The sequence below is a fragment of the Heteronotia binoei genome, chromosome 21, assembly GCF_032191835.1.
Source record: "Heteronotia binoei isolate CCM8104 ecotype False Entrance Well chromosome 21, APGP_CSIRO_Hbin_v1, whole genome shotgun sequence".
Classification (NCBI taxonomy): domain Eukaryota; kingdom Metazoa; phylum Chordata; class Lepidosauria; order Squamata; family Gekkonidae; genus Heteronotia; species Heteronotia binoei.
This window is the reverse complement of record NC_083243.1, coordinates 133,262,244-133,285,364: the sequence shown is the minus strand read 5'-3', so window position 1 is coordinate 133,285,364 and position 23,121 is coordinate 133,262,244. Positions and strand designations below refer to the sequence as shown.

General features: G+C 43.1%; 1 protein-coding gene across 1 annotated transcript in view; it reads right to left on the bottom strand.

The window, feature by feature from the left end:
• ELP4 (elongator acetyltransferase complex subunit 4) overlaps positions 1–23,121 on the bottom strand; it is a 419,611-nt gene that overhangs the window by 239,211 nt on the left and 157,279 nt on the right. Inside the window, exon 7 of the mRNA XM_060262939.1 lies at positions 14,320–14,508. Within this exon, the coding sequence (XP_060118922.1) occupies positions 14,320–14,508 (189 nt within the window). The remainder of the gene's footprint in view (positions 1–14,319; positions 14,509–23,121) is intronic.

Genomic DNA, 23,121 nt, shown 5'->3' with positions numbered 1-23,121 from the left:
CAAGGGGCCTTACAATAGATATCAAATACACAAAATAGAGCTCATAAAATACATAAAACAAAAATTTAAAATCACAATTTAAGATTCCTTTAATCAAACACTGGCCTAAATAAACCTGTCTTCAGCTGCCTCCTAAAGATCAAACATGAGAGGCCAGGTTCACCACCCTGGGGAGGTTGTTTCATTATGAAAATGCCCTCTCCTGTATACCCATCAAACAAGCATCTTTGATTGATGGACCAGTCAGGAGGGCCTCTACTTATTACCTTAATTTCCAAGCTGGAACATATGAGATAAGATAGACTTTCTGATACCCCATTCCCAAGCCTTTAAAGGTCAATGTCAACACTTTGAATTGGGCTTGAGAGCAGACCATTAGCCAGTTTAATTGCTATAGTATTGGTGTCACATGCTTCTGAAATTGGCTCCAACTAGCAGTCTAGCCATAATGTTTTGCACTAGTTGAAGCTTCCACTCTTCAAGAGTAGCCCCAAGTAATGTGCGCTGCAGTAGCTCAGTTTAGGTGAAGTAAAGGCATGGATCACAGTGGCTAGATGTAACTGACCTTGGAATGGATGTACCAGCTGAAGCTTAGCAAAAGTGCTCTGAACCACCACAGCCACCTGGCTTTCTAAAGTGACTACTGTGTTGAGTAGCACTCCCAAACTGCAAACTTGGCTTTTCAAGGCGAGTATAACAGGAGAGATCTGAAGTCCTTGGCCTGCTCTTTTACTAACCAACGAGCCTCTGTCTTGTCAGGATTAAGTTTCAGTTTGTTCACCCTCATTCAGCCCATTATTGACTCCAAGTACCAGTTCAGAACATCAACAGCATCTGAGGTATAAAGAAAGGCAGAGCTCAGTATCATCCATGTATTGATACCACAGCCCAAACTTCCCAATGAGCTCTCCCAGCAGCTTCATGTGCATATTAAATATTTAATATTTAAATATAATTAATAATCTATTAAATACATAGTTTCCAGAATGCAGAAGTGTGGAATTCTTCCTGACCTCCTCTGGAAGGTGGAAGAAGCAGAAGCAGAGTTCTTTTTTTGAGCAGGAACACAGTTCCAGCTAGCTTGGCATCTGGGGGTGTGGACTAATATGCAAATAAGTTCTTGCTGAGCTTTTTTTGTAACTAAAAAAAGCCCTGAGAAGAAGAGATTGGATTTATACCCTACCCTTCACTCAGACTCTCAGAGAGGCTTACAATCTCCTTCCCTTCCTCTCCTCACAACGGACACCTTGTGAGGTAGGTGGGGCTGAGAGCTCCTTAAAAGAGCTCTCAACTGCTCTTGAGATAACAGCTCTTGCTGAGAACTTGCAGCTGACTCAAGGTCACACCAGCATCTGTATGTGGAGAAGTGGGGTATGGACAGGTTTCTTACCTGTAACTGGGTATCAAACATGGTTCTCCCAGATTAGAGTCCATGTACTTAAGCATTACATCAATCAGGAGGGAGTGGACATAATTGCATTTGAGTACCTTCTGCCTTCCATGAAGTCCCTTGGTTTACTGAAGAGCTTTGGATCATGAAACAATTACTGCTAAGTTTAAATATTCCCTTCTTAGGCAAGGTGCTTGAGCAGGTGGTGGCTACACAGCTTCAGACAGCCTTCGAGAAGATGGGATTATCTGGACGATTTCAATACAGATATAGGTCTGGGTTTGGGCACAACCTTGGTTGCGCTGACTGATTACTTGTGCTGGAAGAATGAGATAGGAGAGGGCCAATTGATTCTCTTGGCCTCTCAGCAGCTTTTGATACCATATTTCATGCTTCAGGGGTTCTGGTATTATTTGGCTGACTGACGGAATGTGATGCTGGGGGACTGCTACTATACTATGCATTACAACAGGGTTTCATCTTGTCCTGCCCGGTGATATGTAATATCTACATGAAACCTCTGAAAGAGATTGGGGATTTGGAGTGAGATGTCACCAATATGTGGATGACACCCAACTTTATTTCTAAGTTGGAATGGTCTGTGGAATTCCTGACTAGATACTTGGAAAAGGTAATGGGATGAATGAAGGTTAATAACCTGAAGCTTAATCTTGACAAGACTGAGGCATTATTGGTCAATGCAGAGTCATCCTGCATCCCTGCCCTGAAGGAGCAGGTTCATAGCTCAGGGATATAACTGAATCCTGGCCTATGTTTGGAGACTCAGACTCCTTCATGGCATACAGTGCCTTTTATCTGGTTCAAATGATAAACTAGCTATGATCATTCCTTGGAAAGGAATGTGACCACAGAGATGCTTCGATGATATCCAAGTTAGATTACTGTAATGTGCTCTATATGGCTCCCTTTGGAAATGGTCTGGACACTTAACCTGGTTCAAAACGTGGTGGCCAAGCTATTACCAGGGGTTGGTTACAGGGGTCATATCACCCATGTTGAAAGATCTGCACTGACTACTTGTTTTGGGGCACAATACCAAGTGCCAATTCTTATTTTAGGCCATGAAAGGCTTGGGGCCAGGGTTCCTGAATGATTGTCTCCTCCCATACTACCCAGGCTACCACTTAAGATCTGCTTCTCAAGCCCTGCTCCCTGCGCCCTCACCTTCAGAAGTCCTGCACTAGTATAACAGATCCCGTAATAAAAGTAATCAATTACCTATACTTCATTTGTTAAGTTTAGTGTACATTTGATTGCAGAACTAAATAACAGTATTATTAACATTCAGCAAGAGAAGTTTGTATATTTGCTTTCACTATTTTCTACTTTATGTGAAAGCAGATGATATATTCTATATTGTTGTATGGCTGTATGTAAGGAAAGCACCATCTTGCCTTCTCTCAGTATGTTTAACAATGGGCCTAGTCTTCTTTGCAAGTGTTACTGATTAGTTTTCAGCCTTCCTGGCACCTTATCATCTTCAAGGTATAGAATGTAGATTCAGATTTGCACTAATTTTGATTATAGAACAAATTGCACTAGCTCTAATCATGGAACTTGCCTTAACATATATGAATTAGCATCTATGGGCCACAGGCCCATAGTGGTCTTAGCATTAAGTCTTTTCAGAACAAGGAAAGATATAATTTCTATTGAGCATATTACAAAGTCCTTTTTAGAATTTTTTTCCCTTTAGCTGAAGCTAGATAATGTGAAGGTCATCATGTTTTGTAAACATCTTTTGAAGAGGAAAACTTTTCGCCCTACCTCCAGAGAGACCCCCCCCCCGCCTGAATAAGTCATCACACCCCCACACAATACAGATTTTGCTTATTTACACATTTTCTGGAACTGGGTCAAAAATCTAGACAAAAAACCTGAACAAACACCCCTTGGCTATACGCACATTCTTAGAGGACTGCCATAACCACAGAGTTCCTGGCCCAGATGCCAGATAGGCAGGAATCGGGGGTTACAGATCTAAGGGACTCCAAGGGAATTATTTCAACCTGGGTGATCTTTCATTTCTAAAATTGGAGATGGGGTTCATCTGACCAATGAGATACCACAAAGGGCCAAAAGTGAGAGCTTTGTGATCACTCAACTAGACCTGCTTGTCTTGTATAAATATGTTATGTTTTGTGAAAGGAGAGTTGAGGAAAACTGGAAAAGAGAAAGATTGTTGGTACAGAGAGAGATTGTTTCCTCCCATATTGATATGTAAATCAATAAAAGAATTTCCAGATAACCTCACTTAGACCTCTCTTGAATTGGACTGGGGACTTGACAGTGATGGTGTGTGCAACAATGGTCAGAGTAGAAGTGGACAATTAGCTTCCCATGAGAGCATGTCTTCAGTGATGGGATGGAGGATGACCCGAGCAATTATGTCATTTTCCAGATCTTTCTCCAGAAGATGTGTCATGATTGGATGTCATCTGCACCTGACTTGGATGGCAAAAAACTATAATTGTTATATGACTCCAGAAATTAGTTAGCTGTGATGCTCATGGACTGCAGGCCTATTCCTATGCTTTGCAATTTCTGAGACTACGGACCATGCTTATTAGAGGCCTTCATCTGGATGTAAGTTTGTGCTGCCTAACATAGCTCCTGAACAGTGTTAAGTAGTTAAAGCTAGCTTTTGTTTTGTTTGCTGTTTTATATGTGGTACTCTGTTGGTAATATTTGTATTAAACTGTCTGTATTAAACTTGGGGGAAAGCCGACAGGAGATGAAATGTCTCTGGTTCGGGAGGACTTGTCTCAAAGAGATGAAGGGTTGGCTGCTATTTTTCTACCGGGTAACGGATCAGAGTTGTCCACTGTGATGGTGACAAGCAGTATGGACTGTCTGCCAGAGTCTCGAGGCGGCAGGAGGAAGGTGGCGGGCCTAGCTTGCCTGGGAAATTATAGATGTTTGTATGCAAATACTAGAAGTGTTCGAAGTAAAATTGGTGAATTGGAATGCTTAGTGTTGGGAGAAAACATAGACATTGTGGGAATTTCAGAAAGTGATTGCGCCACTTGGGAGCAGTGACCATAATGTTATTGATTTCACCGTTTGTATAAATAGGGAGTTGCCCAAAAAAGACTACCACAACCACGTTTAACTTTAAAAGGGGTAAATTCTCTGAGATGAGGAAGCATGTGAGGAGGAAACTGAAAGGAAAGGTAAATACGGTCAAAACCCTTGGGGAAGCTTGGAGACTATTTAAAACTATAATCCTAGAAGCTCAGATAAAATACATACCACAAGTTAGGAAAGGCACAAACAGGCATAAGAAAAGACCTGCAGGTTAACAAACAAAGTAATGGAAGCTGTAAAAGGTAAGAAGGACTCCTTTAAGCGGTGGAAAACCAGTCCAAGTGAGATTAGTAAAAGGGAGCACAGGCTGTGGCAAATCAAATGCAAGACTGAGATCAGGCAGGCAAAAAGGGACCAGGAGGAGCATATTGCAAAAAACATAAAGACCAACAATAAAAATTTCTTCAAATATATTAAAAATAGGAAACCAGCCAGGGAGGCAGTGGGGCCCTTGGATGACCATGGGGTAAAAGGATTACTGAAGGAGGATAGGGAAATGGCTGAGAAGCTGAATGCATTTTTTGCCTCCGTCTTCACTGTGGAAGATGAGAACATTTTGCCCACCCCAGAACCACTAATTTTGGAAGGGGTGTTAAAAGACCTGAGTCAGATTGAGGTGACAAAAGAGGAGGTCCTACAACTGATAGACAAATTAAAAACTAATAAGTCACCGGGTCTGGATAGCATACATCCAAGAGTTCTGAAAGAACTCGAAGTTGAACTTGTGGGTCTTTTGACAAAAATCTGTAATCTTTCATTGAAATCTGCCTCTGTTCCTGAGGACTGGAAGGTAGCAAATGTCACCCCCATCTTTAAAAAGGGTTCCAGAGGAGATCCGGGAAATTACAGGCCAGTCAGTCTGACTTCAATACTGGGAAAGTTGGTAGAAAGCATTATCAAGGACAGAATGAGTAGGCACATTGATGAACACGGGTCATTGGGGAAGACTCAGCATGGGTTCTGTAAGGGAAGATCTTGCCTCACTAACCTGTTACATTTCTTTGAGGGGGTGAATAAACATGTGGACAAAGGAGACCCGATAGATGTTGTTTATTAGGGTTTGTAGAATCTTTCAGGATCAAGTGCCGTGTTCTACTGGAGAAAGTTTTCCTTCCAGATGTTTCGTTCTCAGCTGCGGAGAACATCCTCAGTGGCGTTGCAGCCGGAGCAGGCGCTCAGACCTTCTTGGCTGCTGTGCATTGAGTGGGTTGCAACGCCACTGAGGATGTTCTCCGCAGCTGAGAACGAAACGTCTGGAAGGAAAACTTTCTCCAGTAGAACACGGCACTTGATCCCGAAAGATTCTACAAACCCTAATGATGTTACCAGCCGTGAAAACCTGAAATCTTAGATATTGTTTACCTTGACTTCCAGAAAGCTTTTGATAAAGTTCCTCATCAAAGGCTCCTTAGAAAGCTGGAGAGTCATGGAGTAAAAGGACAGGTCCTCTTGTGGATCAAAAACTGGCTGAGTAATAGGAAGCAGAGAGTGAGTATAAATGGGCAGTCTTCGCAATGGAGGACGGTAAGCAGTGGGGTGCCGCAGGGCTCGGTACTGGGTCCCATGCTCTTTAACTTGTTCATAAATGATTTAGAGTTGGGAGTGAGCAGTGAAGTGGCCAAGTTTGCGGATGACACTAAATTGTTCAGGGTGGTGAGAACCAGAGAGGATTGTGAGGAACTCCAAAGGGACCTGTTGAGGCTGGGTGAGTGGGCGTCAACGTGGCAGATGCGGTTCACTGTGGCCAAATGCAAAGTAATGCACATTGGGGCCAAGAATCCCAGCTACAAATACAAGTTGATGGGGTGTGAACTGGCAGAGACTGACCAAGAGAAAGATCTTGGGGTCGTGGTAGATAACTCACTGAAAATGTCAAGACAGTGTGCGTTTGCAATAAAAAAGGCCAATGCCATGCTGGGAATTATTAGGAAGGGAATGGAAAACAAATCAGCCAGTATCATAATGCCCCTGTATAAATCGATGGTGTGGTCTCATTTGGAGTACTGTGTGCAGTTCTGGTCGCCGCACCTCAAGAAGGATATTATAGCATTGGAGAAAGTCCAGAAAAGGGCAACTAGAATGATTAAAGGGTTGGAACACTTTCCCTATGAAGAAAGGTTGAAACGCTTGGGGCTCTTTAGCTTGGAGAAACGTCGACTGCGGGGTGACATGATAGAGGTTTACAAGATAATGCATGGGATGGGGAAAGTAGATAAAGAGGTACTTTTCTCCCTTTCTCACAATACAAGAACTCGTGGGCTTTCGAGGAAATTGCTGAGCAGACAGGTTAAAATGGATAAAAGGAAGTACTTCTTCACCCAAAGGGTGATTAACATGTGGAATTCACTGCCACAGGAGGTGGTGGCGGCCACAAGCATGGCCACCTTCAAGAGGGGTTTCGATAAAAATATGGAGCAGAGGTCCATCAGTGGCTATTAGCCACAGTGTGTGTGTGTGTGTATATATAAATTTTGCCACTGTGTGACACAGAGTGTTGGAATGGATGGGCCATTGGCCTGATCCAACATGGCTTCTCTTATGTTCTTCTTATGTCTTCATAATAAATTACATAAATATTGTTTTTAAATAACATCAGTCTGGTTATATGCATGCAACTTCCCTGAGAACCCACAGTGCCAGCCCATTGAGTCCTTGACACTGTACCTAGATAATTTTTAAAAAATTCAAAAGAATAAACATTTTATCTTTCATGGGGGAAAATTTCATACACGTGTATGGTATTAGCAATACCATAGAACTGACAGTAGTTTGCGCTTATTAAAAAGTTATATCTAAGTAGTGTTCCCTTTAAGCTGAGTTAGTGTGAGCTAGTTTTAGCCTCTGGTTCACACATTTTTGTCTTAGCTCAGGAAAAATGGCCTCAGAGCAAGCTAATTTATGCAATAGCTCACAATTTTAATGTCAGTACCTCACAAAGTAGAATTTTTGCTCACAAGACTCAACAGCTTAGAGGGAGTATTGCATTTAAGAATCATAATACTAAAGGTATATATACAGGCCTCAGAGATTCAGTGGGAGCTCACAGGAGCATAGCTCCTGAACCTTTCTGAGAGTTCCAGCTCCTCCTCCTGAGAGTTCCACCTCCTTGTCCATTGAATAGTATTACAGCTGCATAACAATCCCTGAATGAGCTCCACCACCTATTTTTGTACAAAACAACTCCTGTATACGTGTGTGTGTGTGTGTGTGTGTGTATATAAGGTATGTATACTAAAGGTATATATTATACCCTCAAGGTATAAGACTATATAAACCATTCACTAGAAAACTTAAAAAACAAACTATAACTTTCAGATTAAATCATGATTTCTGGTCTAAGTTTCCTTTTTAAAAAATTAATTAAATATTAATTCCATTGGAAAAGATGGTTTTGTTTTATTTCATCAAAACATTCTTGTGTTTTACCAATTTATTGATAGCATATGGTTACAGAACTTAATTTCCCTTCGTTGCTTCAATACTAACCCATATGACTTTTCAATCCCCCCATCAAAACATTCTTTATATTTTCTTACTGAACCTGGAGGAGGGTTGTCAAGTCAAGTCATTTCTGCACCTCTGCTGAGAAAGTGACAAAAACTCATAATCATAGTCTATCAATTGGTCCAATGTAGAAATCCCCCTTTCAGTCCAAACCTTCTATCAAAAAATGTTATCAATTTTTAGGTCTGGATTGGTCCATAACATTAATTTAGGTGCTGTTATTAGAACTAAAATGTCTATTAAGTGCTTGACACTGGGAGATCACATGTCTGATCAATTAACTATTAACATGAAGGGCAGGAAACATATTCTTTGAAGCTCTTTAATAGGCTTCTTGGGAACTGAACAACTACACAGCAGGGCTCTCGGAACAGAGTAATGTGAGATATAGAAAGAATCCATCCACTTTACTCCTCTCAATTACAGTTTGCTGTGGAGCTTAAGCACTCTGTTAAGTTGCTGCTTACCAGACAGAGGTTGCTTGAAGTTTAACCATTCCTAGAAATGCTTAATGTTACCTACTTGAGCTATTTTATCAAAATATTAAAGAAATGGTAACTGTTTTCTGCTCCCAAACCTGCACCATGAATAATCTTGAGGAAAGAAGATCCACAATAGTTCTAAGTATCAGAATAAACAAGTTTATAGCAATGGGAAACAGTGTAGTTCTTGGTATCCTTTATCTTTCTGGCAACAGCAGTATTTAAATGTGTAATTGTTCCATTTCTTAATGCCAGTACTGAAATCTAAAATTAAAAACACAGGTAAGAAGTATGGGCTCATTTCAGTTGATTGTGGGTCCAGAGTCCAAGACTGCTCAGCAGAAGCCAATTTTCTTACAGTTCCCTCACGAACGCTGAGTGCAGAGGTAATACATAAGCACTAGAAGGGGCATTACAGGAAATGAGAACACACACACCCTTCACTTTCTGTATGCATTCCCTTGATGTGCCATACAAATTACTCATGCACACCCCAATCCTTGCTATTACCTTATGCATATATATCCATGTTGGTGATGCCTGAGGGAGAGGGAATAGACATCACAACTTGGCTTTACTGAAGTTTGTGTGACTCCTTGATGCGTACCTGTATTGGACCCTTTAAGGACAAAAGTTGAATATTCATACAGATCAGACCCAACATTTATTCTTATTTCAGTTATTAAAAACACACTTCTTTAAGTGCTCCTTGTGTTTATTCTTATTTCAGTTATTAAAAACACACTTCTTTAAGTGCTCCTTGTGTTCAACAAACAAACATGGGAGAGGAAATTTCAAAAGAAACTTCTGATGGAATATTGAAGGTGGTGATGAGAAGGGAAGGCCGCTGCTATTTAGAAAGAGAAAATGTACTTCAGTGCACACAAGTAATTTTGTACACCCAGAGGGCTAGCTATATTGTGTCTATTATGATACATGTTACACATCCCCAACCATACATACTGATTATGGAAAATCTTTGGTGTAATTTGTACCATGAGGCTTTTAAAAGTCCTGGAAGGACATACATTTCAACACACGAACATATTCTGTGGCTTCCAAAATTCACTGGTGAGATAATTGACAGGAACTCACTCGTGAACAGATTTCTTGGGATGAAATATCTTTTCTCCTTCTGTAATGCATGGAATAATCCATATAAAACTAGGTTAAAAGCCTTTTAACATTTTAGATCTAATACATTATATGGAGTTTGCTTTACTGGTAAGCCATTTATTTAATCTAAGAAAGTACACTACTCTGGAAAGATCCGTTCATAAAGATATATTGGCTACTAATATCCTTATTTTTCAAATTCAAAATGTCATTGCTTTGTTTTATTACATGTTCTAATAGGATAATAAAATGAAACCAATGTGTAATTCATATACCTGTTCATTGTTTTATTTACTATCTGATATATGCCAATAAAGGCTTGTGTGTTTGTTAAAAAGAAGAGTCTTGCTGGATTAGAAGACTGGTCCATTTAGTTCAGCATCTTGTTTCACAGAGTAGTCAATCAGTTGCCATGGACGTTCAACAAACAAGCCACAGAAACCAAGGCTGTATTTCCCTGATGTTGCTTACTAGCACTGGTGTTCAGAAGTTTATTGTCTCTGAATGTGTAAGTTTTTAGTTATTACGACTAGTAGCCATTGACTGATTTATCCTAGATCAGAGGTGGCCAAACTGTGGTTCAGGAGCCACATGTGTGGCTCCTGAATATTGTGTGGCTCCTGAAGCCCCCACTGCCCCATCAGTCAGCTTGGAGAAGACATTTCTCTCTTTAAATCACTTCTCCAAGCCAAGCCAGCTGACAGCTTGGAGAATACATGCAAAGTTAAAGTTGCTTTCTTTCTACCTCCACCTCATCTATTTGTCTTCCTTCCTTCCAGCTCTCAAACATCTGACATTCATGTCTTGCGGCTCTCTAATATCTGACATTTATTCTATTCTCTTACACTGAGCAAGATTGGCCACCCCTATCCTAGATGAATTAAAGCCATCTGTGCTAGTATCGCTCACTACATAAATTGGCAGTGAATTCTGCAGTTTAGTTACTAATTGAATGAAGAACTGCTTCCTTTGTTCTGAATATTTTTCCCATTAACTTGGTTGGGTATTCTGCATCATGTAAGGGGAAGAAAAAGTTTTCTGAATTCCTTTTGCTACCCTATTCCATGAGCCTTTCCTATTGGTGAGTTTATGTGTGTATGTGAGAAAGAGGGAGAGGGAGAAAGAGTGAGAGAGAGAGGGGGGGAGAGAGAGAGATGTGTTATATTTGTTCTTTACTAATCCACTGAGAGCAAGATCCTGTAATTTTTGGGTTTTCAACATGATTGCCATTCAGAGATACGCCAACCAAATGTGTTCAAGATTGTTGGATGCATGTCACTGGGGCCCATTAACTTGAATTAATTCAGATTGCTGAAATAATCTTTGATATGCTTCTTTTTATTTGAACACAGGCATTTCTTCCTATAAAAGGGTTGCACTTGCCTGTAACTGCTGTTCATTAAATGATCTTCTGTGCAGGCACACATTCAAATTGCCCCTGCCTAATGTGGAAATGCCCAAAAGTCACAATAATGAACTTCTCAAACCTGATTGAAATCTGAAACAAATCAGGTACTGAGCAGGTCAGCCATATCTGTTCTCATCTAGATATGCTGCCAAGTTTCAGAACTGTAGCGGTGATCTGAAAATGACCCCCCCCCCCCCCCCGCTGGCTGCCCAAGAATAATAAGCTTTATAAAACCCAAGCCAAATTTCCTTTGAATTTCTGTTTGGATTACAAAGAAATTGGTCCTATTCCTAGTTGACAACATTCTTTCCCAATCCTTCCAGCAGCAGAGTCTGGGAGATAAACAAACAAGGGTCCTTTTCTGATGTGTTACTAACACAAAGTTCCCTGGCAATTGTGGCTTGTCAGGACTTCTGACTAAGATTTCTTCCTTCTTGATTCTTAATACCAGGAGTTCTTCAGAGCTTCTAGAAAACTCCTAGAAAAAGCCTGAGCTGTTCCCAGTAAGTCCCTAAAAATTCTTGGAAAGCTCAATCTGAATTCAGATGGACAAAATTCATCCATCTGTAGTTCTACTTTTGAGTTGAAGAGACAACAGAGTATGTTCACTGTCAAGCTCTCCTTTTTAAAAACTCTTTCTTGTTGACTGTAATACCAGGGGGCCCAAACCTTTCTGAGTCTGCAAGGATCTAGGAATTCTGACAGAGGGTCTCAGGCACAAATGCAAAATGGTTGCCCCAGGAGGCAAAGCCAAACATAAAATGGCTGCCACAGGAGACAGAGCTAGGCTTCCCAATCTCCCGCTGGGGGCGGGGGATTCCCTGATTTTCAAGCCCCTCCCCTGCTGGTCAAAAATCCAGAAGCGGGTGACAAAATGGCCATTTTTGTGCCACCTTAGAATTGCTCTTTATGGTGCCAGGAAGACCTCCAGGGAGTCACATGGTTGGTTCCTTAAAGGATGCACTGGCACGCAACTTTTATTTTCCCCAATGGCGCCGCCCCAGCCAGTGCACTTCCTGTCTCTGAGAAGTGGGCTCCACCATGGGGGGGGGGGAGCTCTCAAGCTCCTTGCTACCAGCAGGACCTTTGGAGAAAGTAAGATTCCAAACAAACCCACACAGCCTTACTTGCCTTCTTTCATTCCTTCTTTCTATGAGATACTGTTTCCCAAATGCTTTTTAGTTAGGAATGACAATATTAGACCATTCAATTCACAGGCATGCCAACACAACTATGATCCAGAAAAGGAATATCAGTGTGAAAAATGCATGGGGGTATGAACACTGCTTCCTAATTAACTGCAGCAGAATTTGAAGGAGTATGTTCAAACAAAAGAGAAACATGAACAAACCTAGAGCTTTGCAGAGGTTCCTAGTGTCTGCCTGTACAAACAAGTCAACCAGGGTGGTTTAGCAATAGAAATTGCCTGGTATCCTATTAGATATACTGCCAATACAAAGACAGGGCACTGAGATTTTTAAGGCTGGTGTGGCACTTGACAAAGCATGTGTCTGATTTCTTCTTGTTAATCCACCTGAACAGCAGGGGTGTTTTAAGGATGTTTCCCAAAGTGATGCTTAAATTGGTGTTTGTGTTTCCTGAACCAGTAAATCATTGTTTATAGTCCATCTTTCTTGCTGAGGCTCAAGACAGATTAGATGGTGTAAAACAATATAATCAAATAACATGAGATATCCAATAAGCAAAACAGTAGCCAAAAAAGGAAACAATACAAAAAAGAGTATCAAACATGATATAAACAATGCAAAAATAGAAAACAGTAGAAAAGGTAAAAAATAGTAGAAAAAGTAGAAAGCAGAATACAGTAATAGCAAGATAACCAAGAATATACTGACTAAAATATATGTTCATTTTTAAAATATTTGTCATCTACTTTCCATCTTAAGTTAGGTCTTTTATAAATGAATCATTTGATCATTTATTGACTACAGACAAGTACTGTGAAATATCCACTGAAGTCAAGTATGCCACAGTGTAAGTGGCTGATTTCCTTTTAAACTTTGATTATAGTAGCTTGTGTCCTGCAAGATCTACTAGTACAGTAGACCTCACAGACTTTTCACTTCTCCCTCTTGCTGTGGTCTACTAACTCCCCCCTCCCATTTTGTTTCTGGCAAACAGTGGACTCATAAGAACAGCATAGCAGGAAATGTGGAGGTCTACAATAGGAGGGGAAAATAGGTGGAAATCACTCCCCCTTCCAAAGATGTAATTACTCTTCCATCTTCAAGACCAAGTGGTAGGATACAAGCTGAAGTCATTTACTAGTAAGGACAAGAACAAGGGATGCTTGCCCCTATCCTGCAACAGTCAGGGGCAGACTTAGCAAAGCTTTTCAGGCGGCCAGCCCTAGATCATGACCTCTTTATGACATACACTGGAAGATGAAAGTAATACTTAAAACACCTCATAACAGTGAAACCACAAGAACAAACAAGTACAAGTTTAAACAATTAAAACATAGAATTAATGCTCCTAGAAAGCAAAAATGTCCTTAGTAATAGCTAATTGCAACAAATGAGAATACAATACTTAGCCTTTCTAATAAATTATGAATTATTTATTTACTCATTTATACTCCATCTGTCTCGCCAACAGGGACCCAAAGCAAAGCAATACTTACATAGTTCTCCTTTCCTCTACTAATCCTCACAACAAGCCCACAAGGTAGATTAGGCTGAGGGTATGTGAAGGCTCCAGGTAACTCATTGAGCTTCCATGGCAGACTGGGGATTTGAACCTGGGTCTCCCAGATCCTAGTCTGATACTCTAACCACTATACTGTGTTGTTATGATATAAAAGGCACCCAGTGAGAACTCTTAACTGATTTATCCATATGTAATGACTCATGATTTTATCTATAGATAATTTATTGCCACATACTTCCTGATACCCATTTCTACATTTGTTACTAAGATCTGCAAGTATATGGAGTTGTCTTGAAATACTTTTCCAAATTATAAAAAAAGTATATAGAGCAAAATAAGATCATGCTATTTACTTAAAGTTTACCTTTAAAGGAGGCAACATATGACATTTTTGAAATGTATTAAGATTAATTTATTCTTCCAAATCATTTTAAACATTACTAATTACCATGATTTAGTAGAAGCTGCTGAAAGTAACTGAATTTATTTATGTGAAATTAAAAAGTAATATTGAAAGTAGTTTGTTAATGAAGAATAAAAGAATTTTGAAATTCAATAATGGCAAATTTTGCTTATTAGTTAGCCAGCAACTACTTTTTTTTCCAAGTACCATCTACAAATAGCAATTGAACTAGACCTACCTGGATAAGATGAGATGGAATGGTGATGATGCAGGCAGACAAAGAAGTTCTGAGGAGGCCACGGAGAGCATACAGAAATCTTGTGAGGCTATGAATATTTTGTGGATTCTCATTGCAACAAATATCATCACCCCATAGTATGGAACCAAGACTCTGAATTCCAATCCTCAAAATGTTTCTTTGCTTTTTCTATCATATATGAGAAAAATAAAATTAGTGAAATCTGAAACATTAAAGGCAAGAAGCAGATCTCGGAAATTTGAGGGTATTCTCTTATTACATGAAGGGGTAAAGAGGAAGAAGCCAATGAGTGGGGAAAGAAACCTGTAATCAAAGGCAAGTGCGCTCTTAGGATTCCCCATGACTCTTTCAGTGCTAAATGAGAGACTGTCCCAGGGACTTCTGTGCTATTGCAGAACCATCTTGGGCATCCTCTAATTGTCTCTAAAACTGAGTAGGAGCTTCTCTAATATGCATGAGGAGTGATGACACTGTCGATATTGAGAAGATCTTAAACAGTGAGGCTAGGAGAACCAACTTCCACTTGACTGAAGAAGTTGGTAACAGCTGCCATTTAAAACATAAATTTGACATAAGACATGTGTTGAACATATTATGCATTTTTTGAAACTACTTTATATCATTCAAATTATCAGTCAACAAAATGATCTTCATCTTGCATTTGCAGATTAGACTGCTCAAGTTTATATTATGAAAATAATTGAGAACCTTTTTTTGCCCAATGTTAAAATGTTATGTTTCTTAATCATATTGAAAGACATTTTGTTTTTTTAATGGACAACCAAATGAAATGAGAGGAAAACCATGAATTGTGTTTCATTGTGTTTCAAAAGGCAAATAGGAACCAGGGGTGACCTGCTCTGATTCAGAGTAGTGGTATCAGAAGACTTAAGTGTTTTTCACAGACCGTTTTTACTAGTTTCTCTGCTGCAGAATAAGAGCCCCGTGGCGTAGAGTGTTAAAGCTGCAGTACTGCAGTCCTAAGCTCTGCTCACGACCTGAGTTCAATCCCCGGCAGAAGTTGGATTTTCAGGTAGCCAGCTCGAGGTTGACTCAGCCTTCCATCCTGCTGAGGTCGGTAAAATGAGCACCCAGCTTGCTGGGGGGAAAGTGTAGACGGCTGGGAAAGCCAATGGCAAACCACCCCGTAAAAAGTTTGCCGTGAAAACGTTGTGAAAGCAATGTCACCCCCGAGTCGGAAACGACTGGTGATTGCACAGGGGACCTTTCCTTTCCTGCTGCAGAAAACAAAGCAGTACCTTTGTATTTTCCTGGAAGAGAAACCAGCAGCCTTGAGAAGTGTGTTTGAATGCCTGAACACATAGGTTCAGTTAATGGTTTGTTCACCAGTTGTGCTCAGCACAGCCTAATGTTCAACTAACTGTTTCTCTGTGTTATAAAAGTTCAATTATGTTTCCTGGTGCAACCCTCCCCCCACCCCGAGTAATTGTGCATTCCTGCCTCTTTGTTTGCCATATTTCCAAAATGTTAAAATTTCACAATTAGTAGTATACAGTTGTGAGGTGTGTCCCTTTATCACTGTCTGACTTGTGATTAAGGCTGGGCATGAACTGAAATATGGACCAAAGTTCATTACAGTCTGGGGTGGGTGGGTGGGTGGACCATTCACCTAATCCCTGTGATCTGGGCCATGAGCAAAGGGTCAATGAGTGAATCCCTGAGTCAATCCCTGAGTGAAGTTGCTGCTCAACGTTCACTCATGTGACATTTAAATTTTGCAAAGTGTCATGGTGCATGAATGAAGGCTGAGTAACAACTTTACCCACTTTCTTTCCACTTGCAAGAGCTGAAAGCTACTTGCTCCATTTAAAGGCACTTCTGCTACAGCTACAGGAGTCCTCCCACTCGCTTCATCATGGGATCTGTACGACAGCCTCAATTTAAAAGGGGCTTTACCATTGGATAGGCATGTCACTCTCTAAGAGGTGGGATCTGGGCAGGAAAGAGCAAGACAGGGAAGCAAGCCTTAAAGGGACGCAGAAGTTCTTTCTCCTTTGCCCGTTTTCCTGGAATGCAACTATGGCAAAGCAGTTGTGCGATCTGTGCTTCTTGCTTACTTCCTCCTCCTTTTACATATGTATGAACAGAACCTCCTCATGTGCATGTGCTTTGAGTTCTGTCTGATTTACTTGTGAATAAATATTCCCAGGCTCAAACTAAACCCTCCCCCTCCAAAAAACCCCCCAACTTGATTAATAGAACCCAGAAGAGGGTGAACCTGGCATTCACTCACATGCTGCACCACTTTGCAAAATCCCTTTAAAAGTTAAATGGCTTTTGCAAACTGGTGCAGTGCATGAGTGAATACTGAGCAGTGGTTTCATCAACATCCAGTTCACCTGAAAGTGATGAATGGACCAAATGGACAGCATTCCAGTCTGTAAAAACCATGGGGTCCGTGAACCCCATGGACCCCAGACCTTGATGGACCAGAGTTTTTTGCTGGACCAAGCCCATTCCTACTTGTGATTGCAAGTAGGTAGAGTTGTCAACAGGCCTGCAGACAAATGTCCTGTCCCTTTAATAGAGGCTTAATGTGTGGAAATGAGCAGCTGAAGAACTGAACACATGCTTAACCAACTATCAGTTTTGATAGTGCCTATTACCTATCTAATATGAAGGGGAACTGAACTCAGGCATCCCCTTACACTATCCTTTTAATAGGTACTTGGGGTTGCATAAGAATCTGTTGATTGAGGGCTTCAGATAGACTTATTTTAATTAATGAGATGGAAGAGTGTTATTAGTATTTTGCTTCCTTGGTTTTAAAACAACAAATAAAATAAACTATAGATTTTTCCCTCATGCCTTAAAAATGGCTTCAACTATTGTTGGTTCTAGTAAAATAAAAATATCAAGGATCTCTTTTGGTACTATTTTTATGTTTTATCCAATGTGCAAGTCTATAAACCATTACTAGTGTGCAAGATTATAAACTATTACACATTTCCAGTAACAGGTTATTTGTTGTCTGCTCCCAGGGTTTTCATGTCACTTTGATGCTGCTGTTTCATCTATTCTGTATGATTTCCTGCTTCCAAAAGGACTTGTCATCATGTTGGAGGAGCAGCTCAACATACTGTACTGGAGAAACTGTTATGACATGTCTGTTGCTATAGTTACCATAGCAGAGGTGCCTGTCAGGGACCAATTTACTTCTCCAGAAGGGCACTGTTACCACTGAGGGGGAAACAGTCTTGCCCATAAAGCTCAGCATACACTAGAAAACTAAATTAACCAGGAGAATTCTGCTTCATAAACATTTATAAGTGATCTAAAATGCAAAAGCATTAAAGAGGTAAGATAATCAAAGATTCTGCTGCTCAAAGTACTGCATTAGTGTTAATATTTTGGGCAGAGTAAAATATCTGCAAAGATTTATTCTTGCACTGGCAAGGGTAACTGTAATAAAGTGTAACTAACAGATCATGACTATTAGTTATAAATATTAAGCATTTGATACTTTTATTTAGGTAACCTAAGGGCTCACTCAGTAACTCTACCACAATAACAGGCTAGGTACTGTTTTATTTAGAATATATTTGCATCTACATGTACATGACTGATTATTCATGAACAGTTAAAAAGACCCGAGTGAAAGCTGCAAAGAATTTAAAAGCATGGCCAGGATTCCAAAAGGCCTCTACAACAACAAGGGACTATACCTGGAAGGAATACTGGTAAGTCATGGCCAGGATTCCAAAAGGCCTCCACAACAAGGGACTATACCTGGAAGGAATACTGGTAAGTCACCCCACCTTGTGTACACAGAAGCATTTCACACATACACACACACCTCTTTGGACCTTGGCCTACATATAGGAACAGTTTAAAAATGATCCAGTCAGTCCCCAAAACTCGTCATTAAACATATGCAGCTCTCCAAGAGTGAGAGAGTTGCTGATAGGGTTGCCAAGTCCAATTTAAGAAATATCTGGGGACTTTGGGGGTGGAGCCAGGAGACTTTGGGGGTGGAGCCAGGAGACATTAGGGGTGGAGCCAAGATCAAGGCTGTGACAAACATAATTGAACTCCAAAGGGAGCTTTGGCCCTCGCATTTAAAGGGACGGCACACTTTTTCAATTCCTCCCTTCCATAGGAAATAATGAAGGATAGGGGCACCTTCTTTTGGGGCTCATAGAATTGGGCCCCCTGGTCCAATCTTTTTGAAACTTGGGGGTTATTTTGGGGAGAGGCACTAGATGCTATACTGAAAATTTGGTGCCTCTACCTCAAAAAACAGCCACCCCCGAGCCCCAGATACCCATGGATCAATTCTCTATGATTTGCCTTGTAGTTAGCAACATTTTGCTCACTTCCCTTCCCCCCCCCCTTTCCATATTCATCACCTTACATTTTAAATATGAATTTGGTGTTACATTTTCTTTTTATGAATTTGGTGTTATCATGGTAACTTTGCACCCATGGACAAAACCTTCTTTTGGACTCCCCAAGGAAGGTCACTAAGAAAATCCAGGCGTTCTTAATATGTAGAAGAGTCTTTCAAGAGGCAGAAAAGATTGTTTAGTTTCCAGGGGAGGGAGGGAAGGGAGCGGGGCCAATCACCTGCCTGGCTGAGCTTGGCAACATTCAAGGGTGGGCCGTCGGAGACCTTCGGGGTGGAGTCTTGGGGAGGGGGCGTCAGGATCCAGCCAGCCAGCCGTGCTGCCAGCAAGGAAGAGGCTCTGCCTGGCGGTAGGGTCTCCTCAGGAGGAGAGAGGGGGGGCTGCCCAGGGAAGGGGTTGGGAGCGCGCTAGGACGGGGGCTGCTGCGCTTCTCCCGAGCTCTGGCGCCTTCGCCTTCCCCCCACCCCCGACAGCTCCCTCCCTCCCATCCCCTGCCCTCTTTGCCATTTGGGTTCGCCCTCCAGAGCGCCCCCCTCCAGCTGGTCTTGAGGAGAAGCGGGAGTCGCCCTCTCCCGTGGCTGGCTGCGCTCCACTCCGAAGAGTCTCAAAGCAGCTCACAATCGCCTTTCCCTTCCTCCCCCACAACAGAGACCCTTACACTTAAGAGATCCGCACACTTAACCACTACACCAAACTGGCAGGGACTCCTCGGGAGGAGAGAGAGGGACTGCCTCTTTGGCCGCGCGCTGGGCAGGGGTGCTCCTGCTGGGCCGTGTGTGTTTGTGTGCTGCCCTTCTCCGGTCCGGAGCTCCCGCACGTTGGCCTCCCCCGCCCCCCACCGCGAAGGCTCCCTCCCTCCCGTCCCCTTCCCTCCTTGCCTTTTGGGGCCTTCTTGATCGAGAGGCCAGTGGGCTCCTGAGCGCCCCTCTGGCTGGCCTGGGGGGAAGGAAAGGGGGGGGGTTGCCCTTTGTGGCCGGCGGGGCCTTGGAGTGCAGCAGGGCGCAGAGGGGGGGGAGGAGCCAGCCAGCAGGTGCCCGGGCCATGCTGTGCTCGAGGCACAGCCTGTGCCTGGCGGTAGGGTCTCCTTGGGAGGAGCGAGAGGGGCTCCCTCCCGCACCGTTTCCTGAGGAATGGCTTGGGGTAGGGTTGCCGTTTCCCCCTTCTCCCCCCGCTTCCATTTTTTGGGGGAGCGGGAGAAGAGGGTGGAAATCCTGGGATCCCCCGCCAGGGCGGGAGGGTTGGGACCCCTAGTTGCTGATGAGGGAGTGGGGATTAGTAGCAAGCAGGCTTTTTTTGAGCAGGAACGCAGGGTGTCAGGGGTTGTGGCCTAATATGCAAATGAGTTCTTGCTGGTCTTTTTCTACAAAAAAGTCCTGTGTAAGACAATGGTGATATCAGGGGACATGGCCTAATATGCAAATGAGTTTGTGCTGGGCTTTTCTACAAAAAAAAGCCCTGGTAGCAAGAAATTCAAGAATACGGAGAATTTAGCTCCTTGCCTACAGGGCTGTGGTACTGCTTTGTGCCAGTCCCAATTTTAAATAAGCCATGAAACTACTATTGGCTCTTGATGAGCCTTTTGCTTCCTTGTATGAAACAGCCAATCAGAAAGGTGCTGGATAACGGAAGATTGGTATCACTTACCGTGAAGCTTCCTTCTCGGTGGACTGGCAGCGGGTCGGTCCGACTACTGGGTATAGGCTCCTCCTCCTCGTCACAGGGTCGGGTGCTCCAATCGATCCGGAGGGGGAGTGGCCTATACCACCCAGGACGCGCCAGTTGTATCCAAGCCGCATCCCCCTAATAATAAAAATTTTCACCACCTCCCCATTCACGTACAGAGACGAATAAATGAGAAGATTAGTTTATTACAGTTCAACACACCATACAAATGGCAGATTGAAAGAAAGTCACTGTTAAGCAAAGCAAAGGTAACATCCTCCCCACAGGGAAAGCACCATTGCTCCAGGATCCATCTCCAAAACTCAGGAAGCCGCTCAACCTTTAACGGGCGGGCCGGACCGACCCACTGCCAGTCCACCGAGAAGGAAGCTTCACGGTAAGTGATACCAATCTTCCGTTCTCCGGTGGTCTGGACAGTGGGTCGGTCCGACTACTGGGACGTAACAAAGCTGAACATCCCCGGGCGGGACCGGCTTCCCTGTTTAGAGTGCATGCTGCAGCATACGCCTCCCAAAGGCCGCCTCTGCTGAAGCCCATTTATCCACTTTATAGTGCCTGGTAAAGGTATGTACCGATTTCCAAGTCGCTGCCTTACACACAGCTTCTAAGGACGGAAAGGACCGGTACACAGCTGATGTTGCAGCACCCCTTAGAGAATGGGCCGTGATCCCATCTGGAGGGGTTTGACCTTGGGCCTTGTAAGCCAAAACAATACACTCCCGTAGCCACCTGCTAAGGGAGGAAGTGGAGACCTGTCGTCCCTGCGACTACTTGCTAAATGAAACAAACAATGCATCAGACTTCCTCCAGTCTTTTGTGCGATCAATGTAAAAACTAAGTGCCCTCCTAACGTCTAAACAGTGCAGCTCCCTTTCCTTGGGAGACTGGGGGTTGGGACAAAAATTTGGAAGAACCAACTCCTGGGACCTATGAAAGACAGAATTAACTTTAGGAATGAAAGATGGGTCTGGCCTCAGCACCACCCTTTCATTATGGAAAACACAAAGTTCCTAGTCGACCGACAGGGCCCTTAACTCAGACACTCTCCGTGCTGTAGTGATACCCACTAGAAAAATTGTTTTTTAGAATCAGTTCCTTCAGTCCACAGGAAGCCATAGGTTCGAAGGGACGCCCACACAACGCAGTTAGTACTATATTCAACTTTCACGAGGGGAATCTATGTACCTGTGGGGGCTTAAGGAGAGCAACACCCTTCAGGAACCGTTTAATGTGCGGATGCGCTGACAAGGACTTACGTCCCCGCACCCCCTGTATAGACGATATGGCCGCCACCTGACGCCGTAGCGTGCTGGTAGAAAGCCCCTTGTCTGCCCCTTCCTGAAGAAAACCTAGAATACCATTTACCTTCACCTTCATCGGATCCCACCCCCGTAAGGTAGACCACGAAGCAAAAACCTTCCAGGTGGTATTGTATATCCTATTAGTGGAACACTTACGCGATGCTAACATAGTGTCCACCACTCTGGTGCTACAACCTAGTTCCTTGAGCTGTAACCGCTCAACTTCCAAACTGTCAATTGCAACATGTCTGGTTGAGGATGAGACATGCTGCCCTGTGTCAGAAGGTCATCCCTCCCTGGCAGCCGCCAAGGAGGCTGAATAGACAACCTCAGGAGCTCCTGGAACCATGACCGTCTCGGCCAGAAGGGAGCCACCAACACCATCTCCGCCTTTAGTTCCACCACCCTCTGTAACACCCTGGGTAATAGAGGAAGGGGCGGGAAGGCCTACACTAGTCCCGTCGGCCATGCAGCGCTGAGGGCATCAGTTCCTTCTGCCCTTGTGTCTCTGACCTTGGCCAAGAACCTGTCCACTTGGCAACTTTCTGCCGTGGCAAACAAGTCCACCGACACAGGTCCGTACCTGTTCACTATTAGACGGAAGGTGTCCCTGTGTAACATCCACTCTGTTTGGTCCAGCCAGCGTCTGCTGAGCCAATCCGCTAGCAGATTGTCCTTCTCTGGAACATGCACCGCTTTGATTGACAGGAGATTGACTTCGGCCCACTCGAAGAGAACCTTCGCCTCGGCATGAAGTGATTTCACCCTGGTTCCTCCCTGTCGATTAACATATGCTTTGGCGGTTGAGTTGTCCGTTTTCACCAGGACATGGTGACCCCTCAGAACTGCCTGCAACCCTAACCGGATCGCCCTGAGTTCCAGGAAGTTGATACTGCGCTTCATCTCGTGAGGCTCCCACTGACCCTGGATCATTTGATCCTGTGAGTGAGCCCCCCAACCCCATAAACTGGCATCTGTAGTCATGCAAACCCTCTGAGGTTCGCGAAGCGGGTAACCTGGACTGAAAAGACCCGGGTTCAACCACCACTGTAACTGGGATGTCACCTCTAACGGTAGTGTCACCAGTTTGGGAATTTTGTTCCTTATAATCTCCTGAAAAGACCGCAGAAAAAATTGTAGGGGATGAGTGTGGAATCTGGCCCAAGACAGTAGATCCTGAAAGGACACCATCATCCCTAAGACTTGTGCTAACTTCATGACTGGCACCTTCGGTTGCTGTAACACCCCTTGCAGAAGGAGGCAAAACTTCTCCCATCTCTCTGGGGTTAAGAAGACTCTGTCCACCTTTGTATTTATTTCCTCTCCCAGATGCACTAGTATCTGAGAGGGAAGTCGATTGCTCTTCTCTAGGTTCACCACGAAGCCGTGAGAGCGCAACATGGTCACTGTCTGCTGCATGCCCTCCAGGC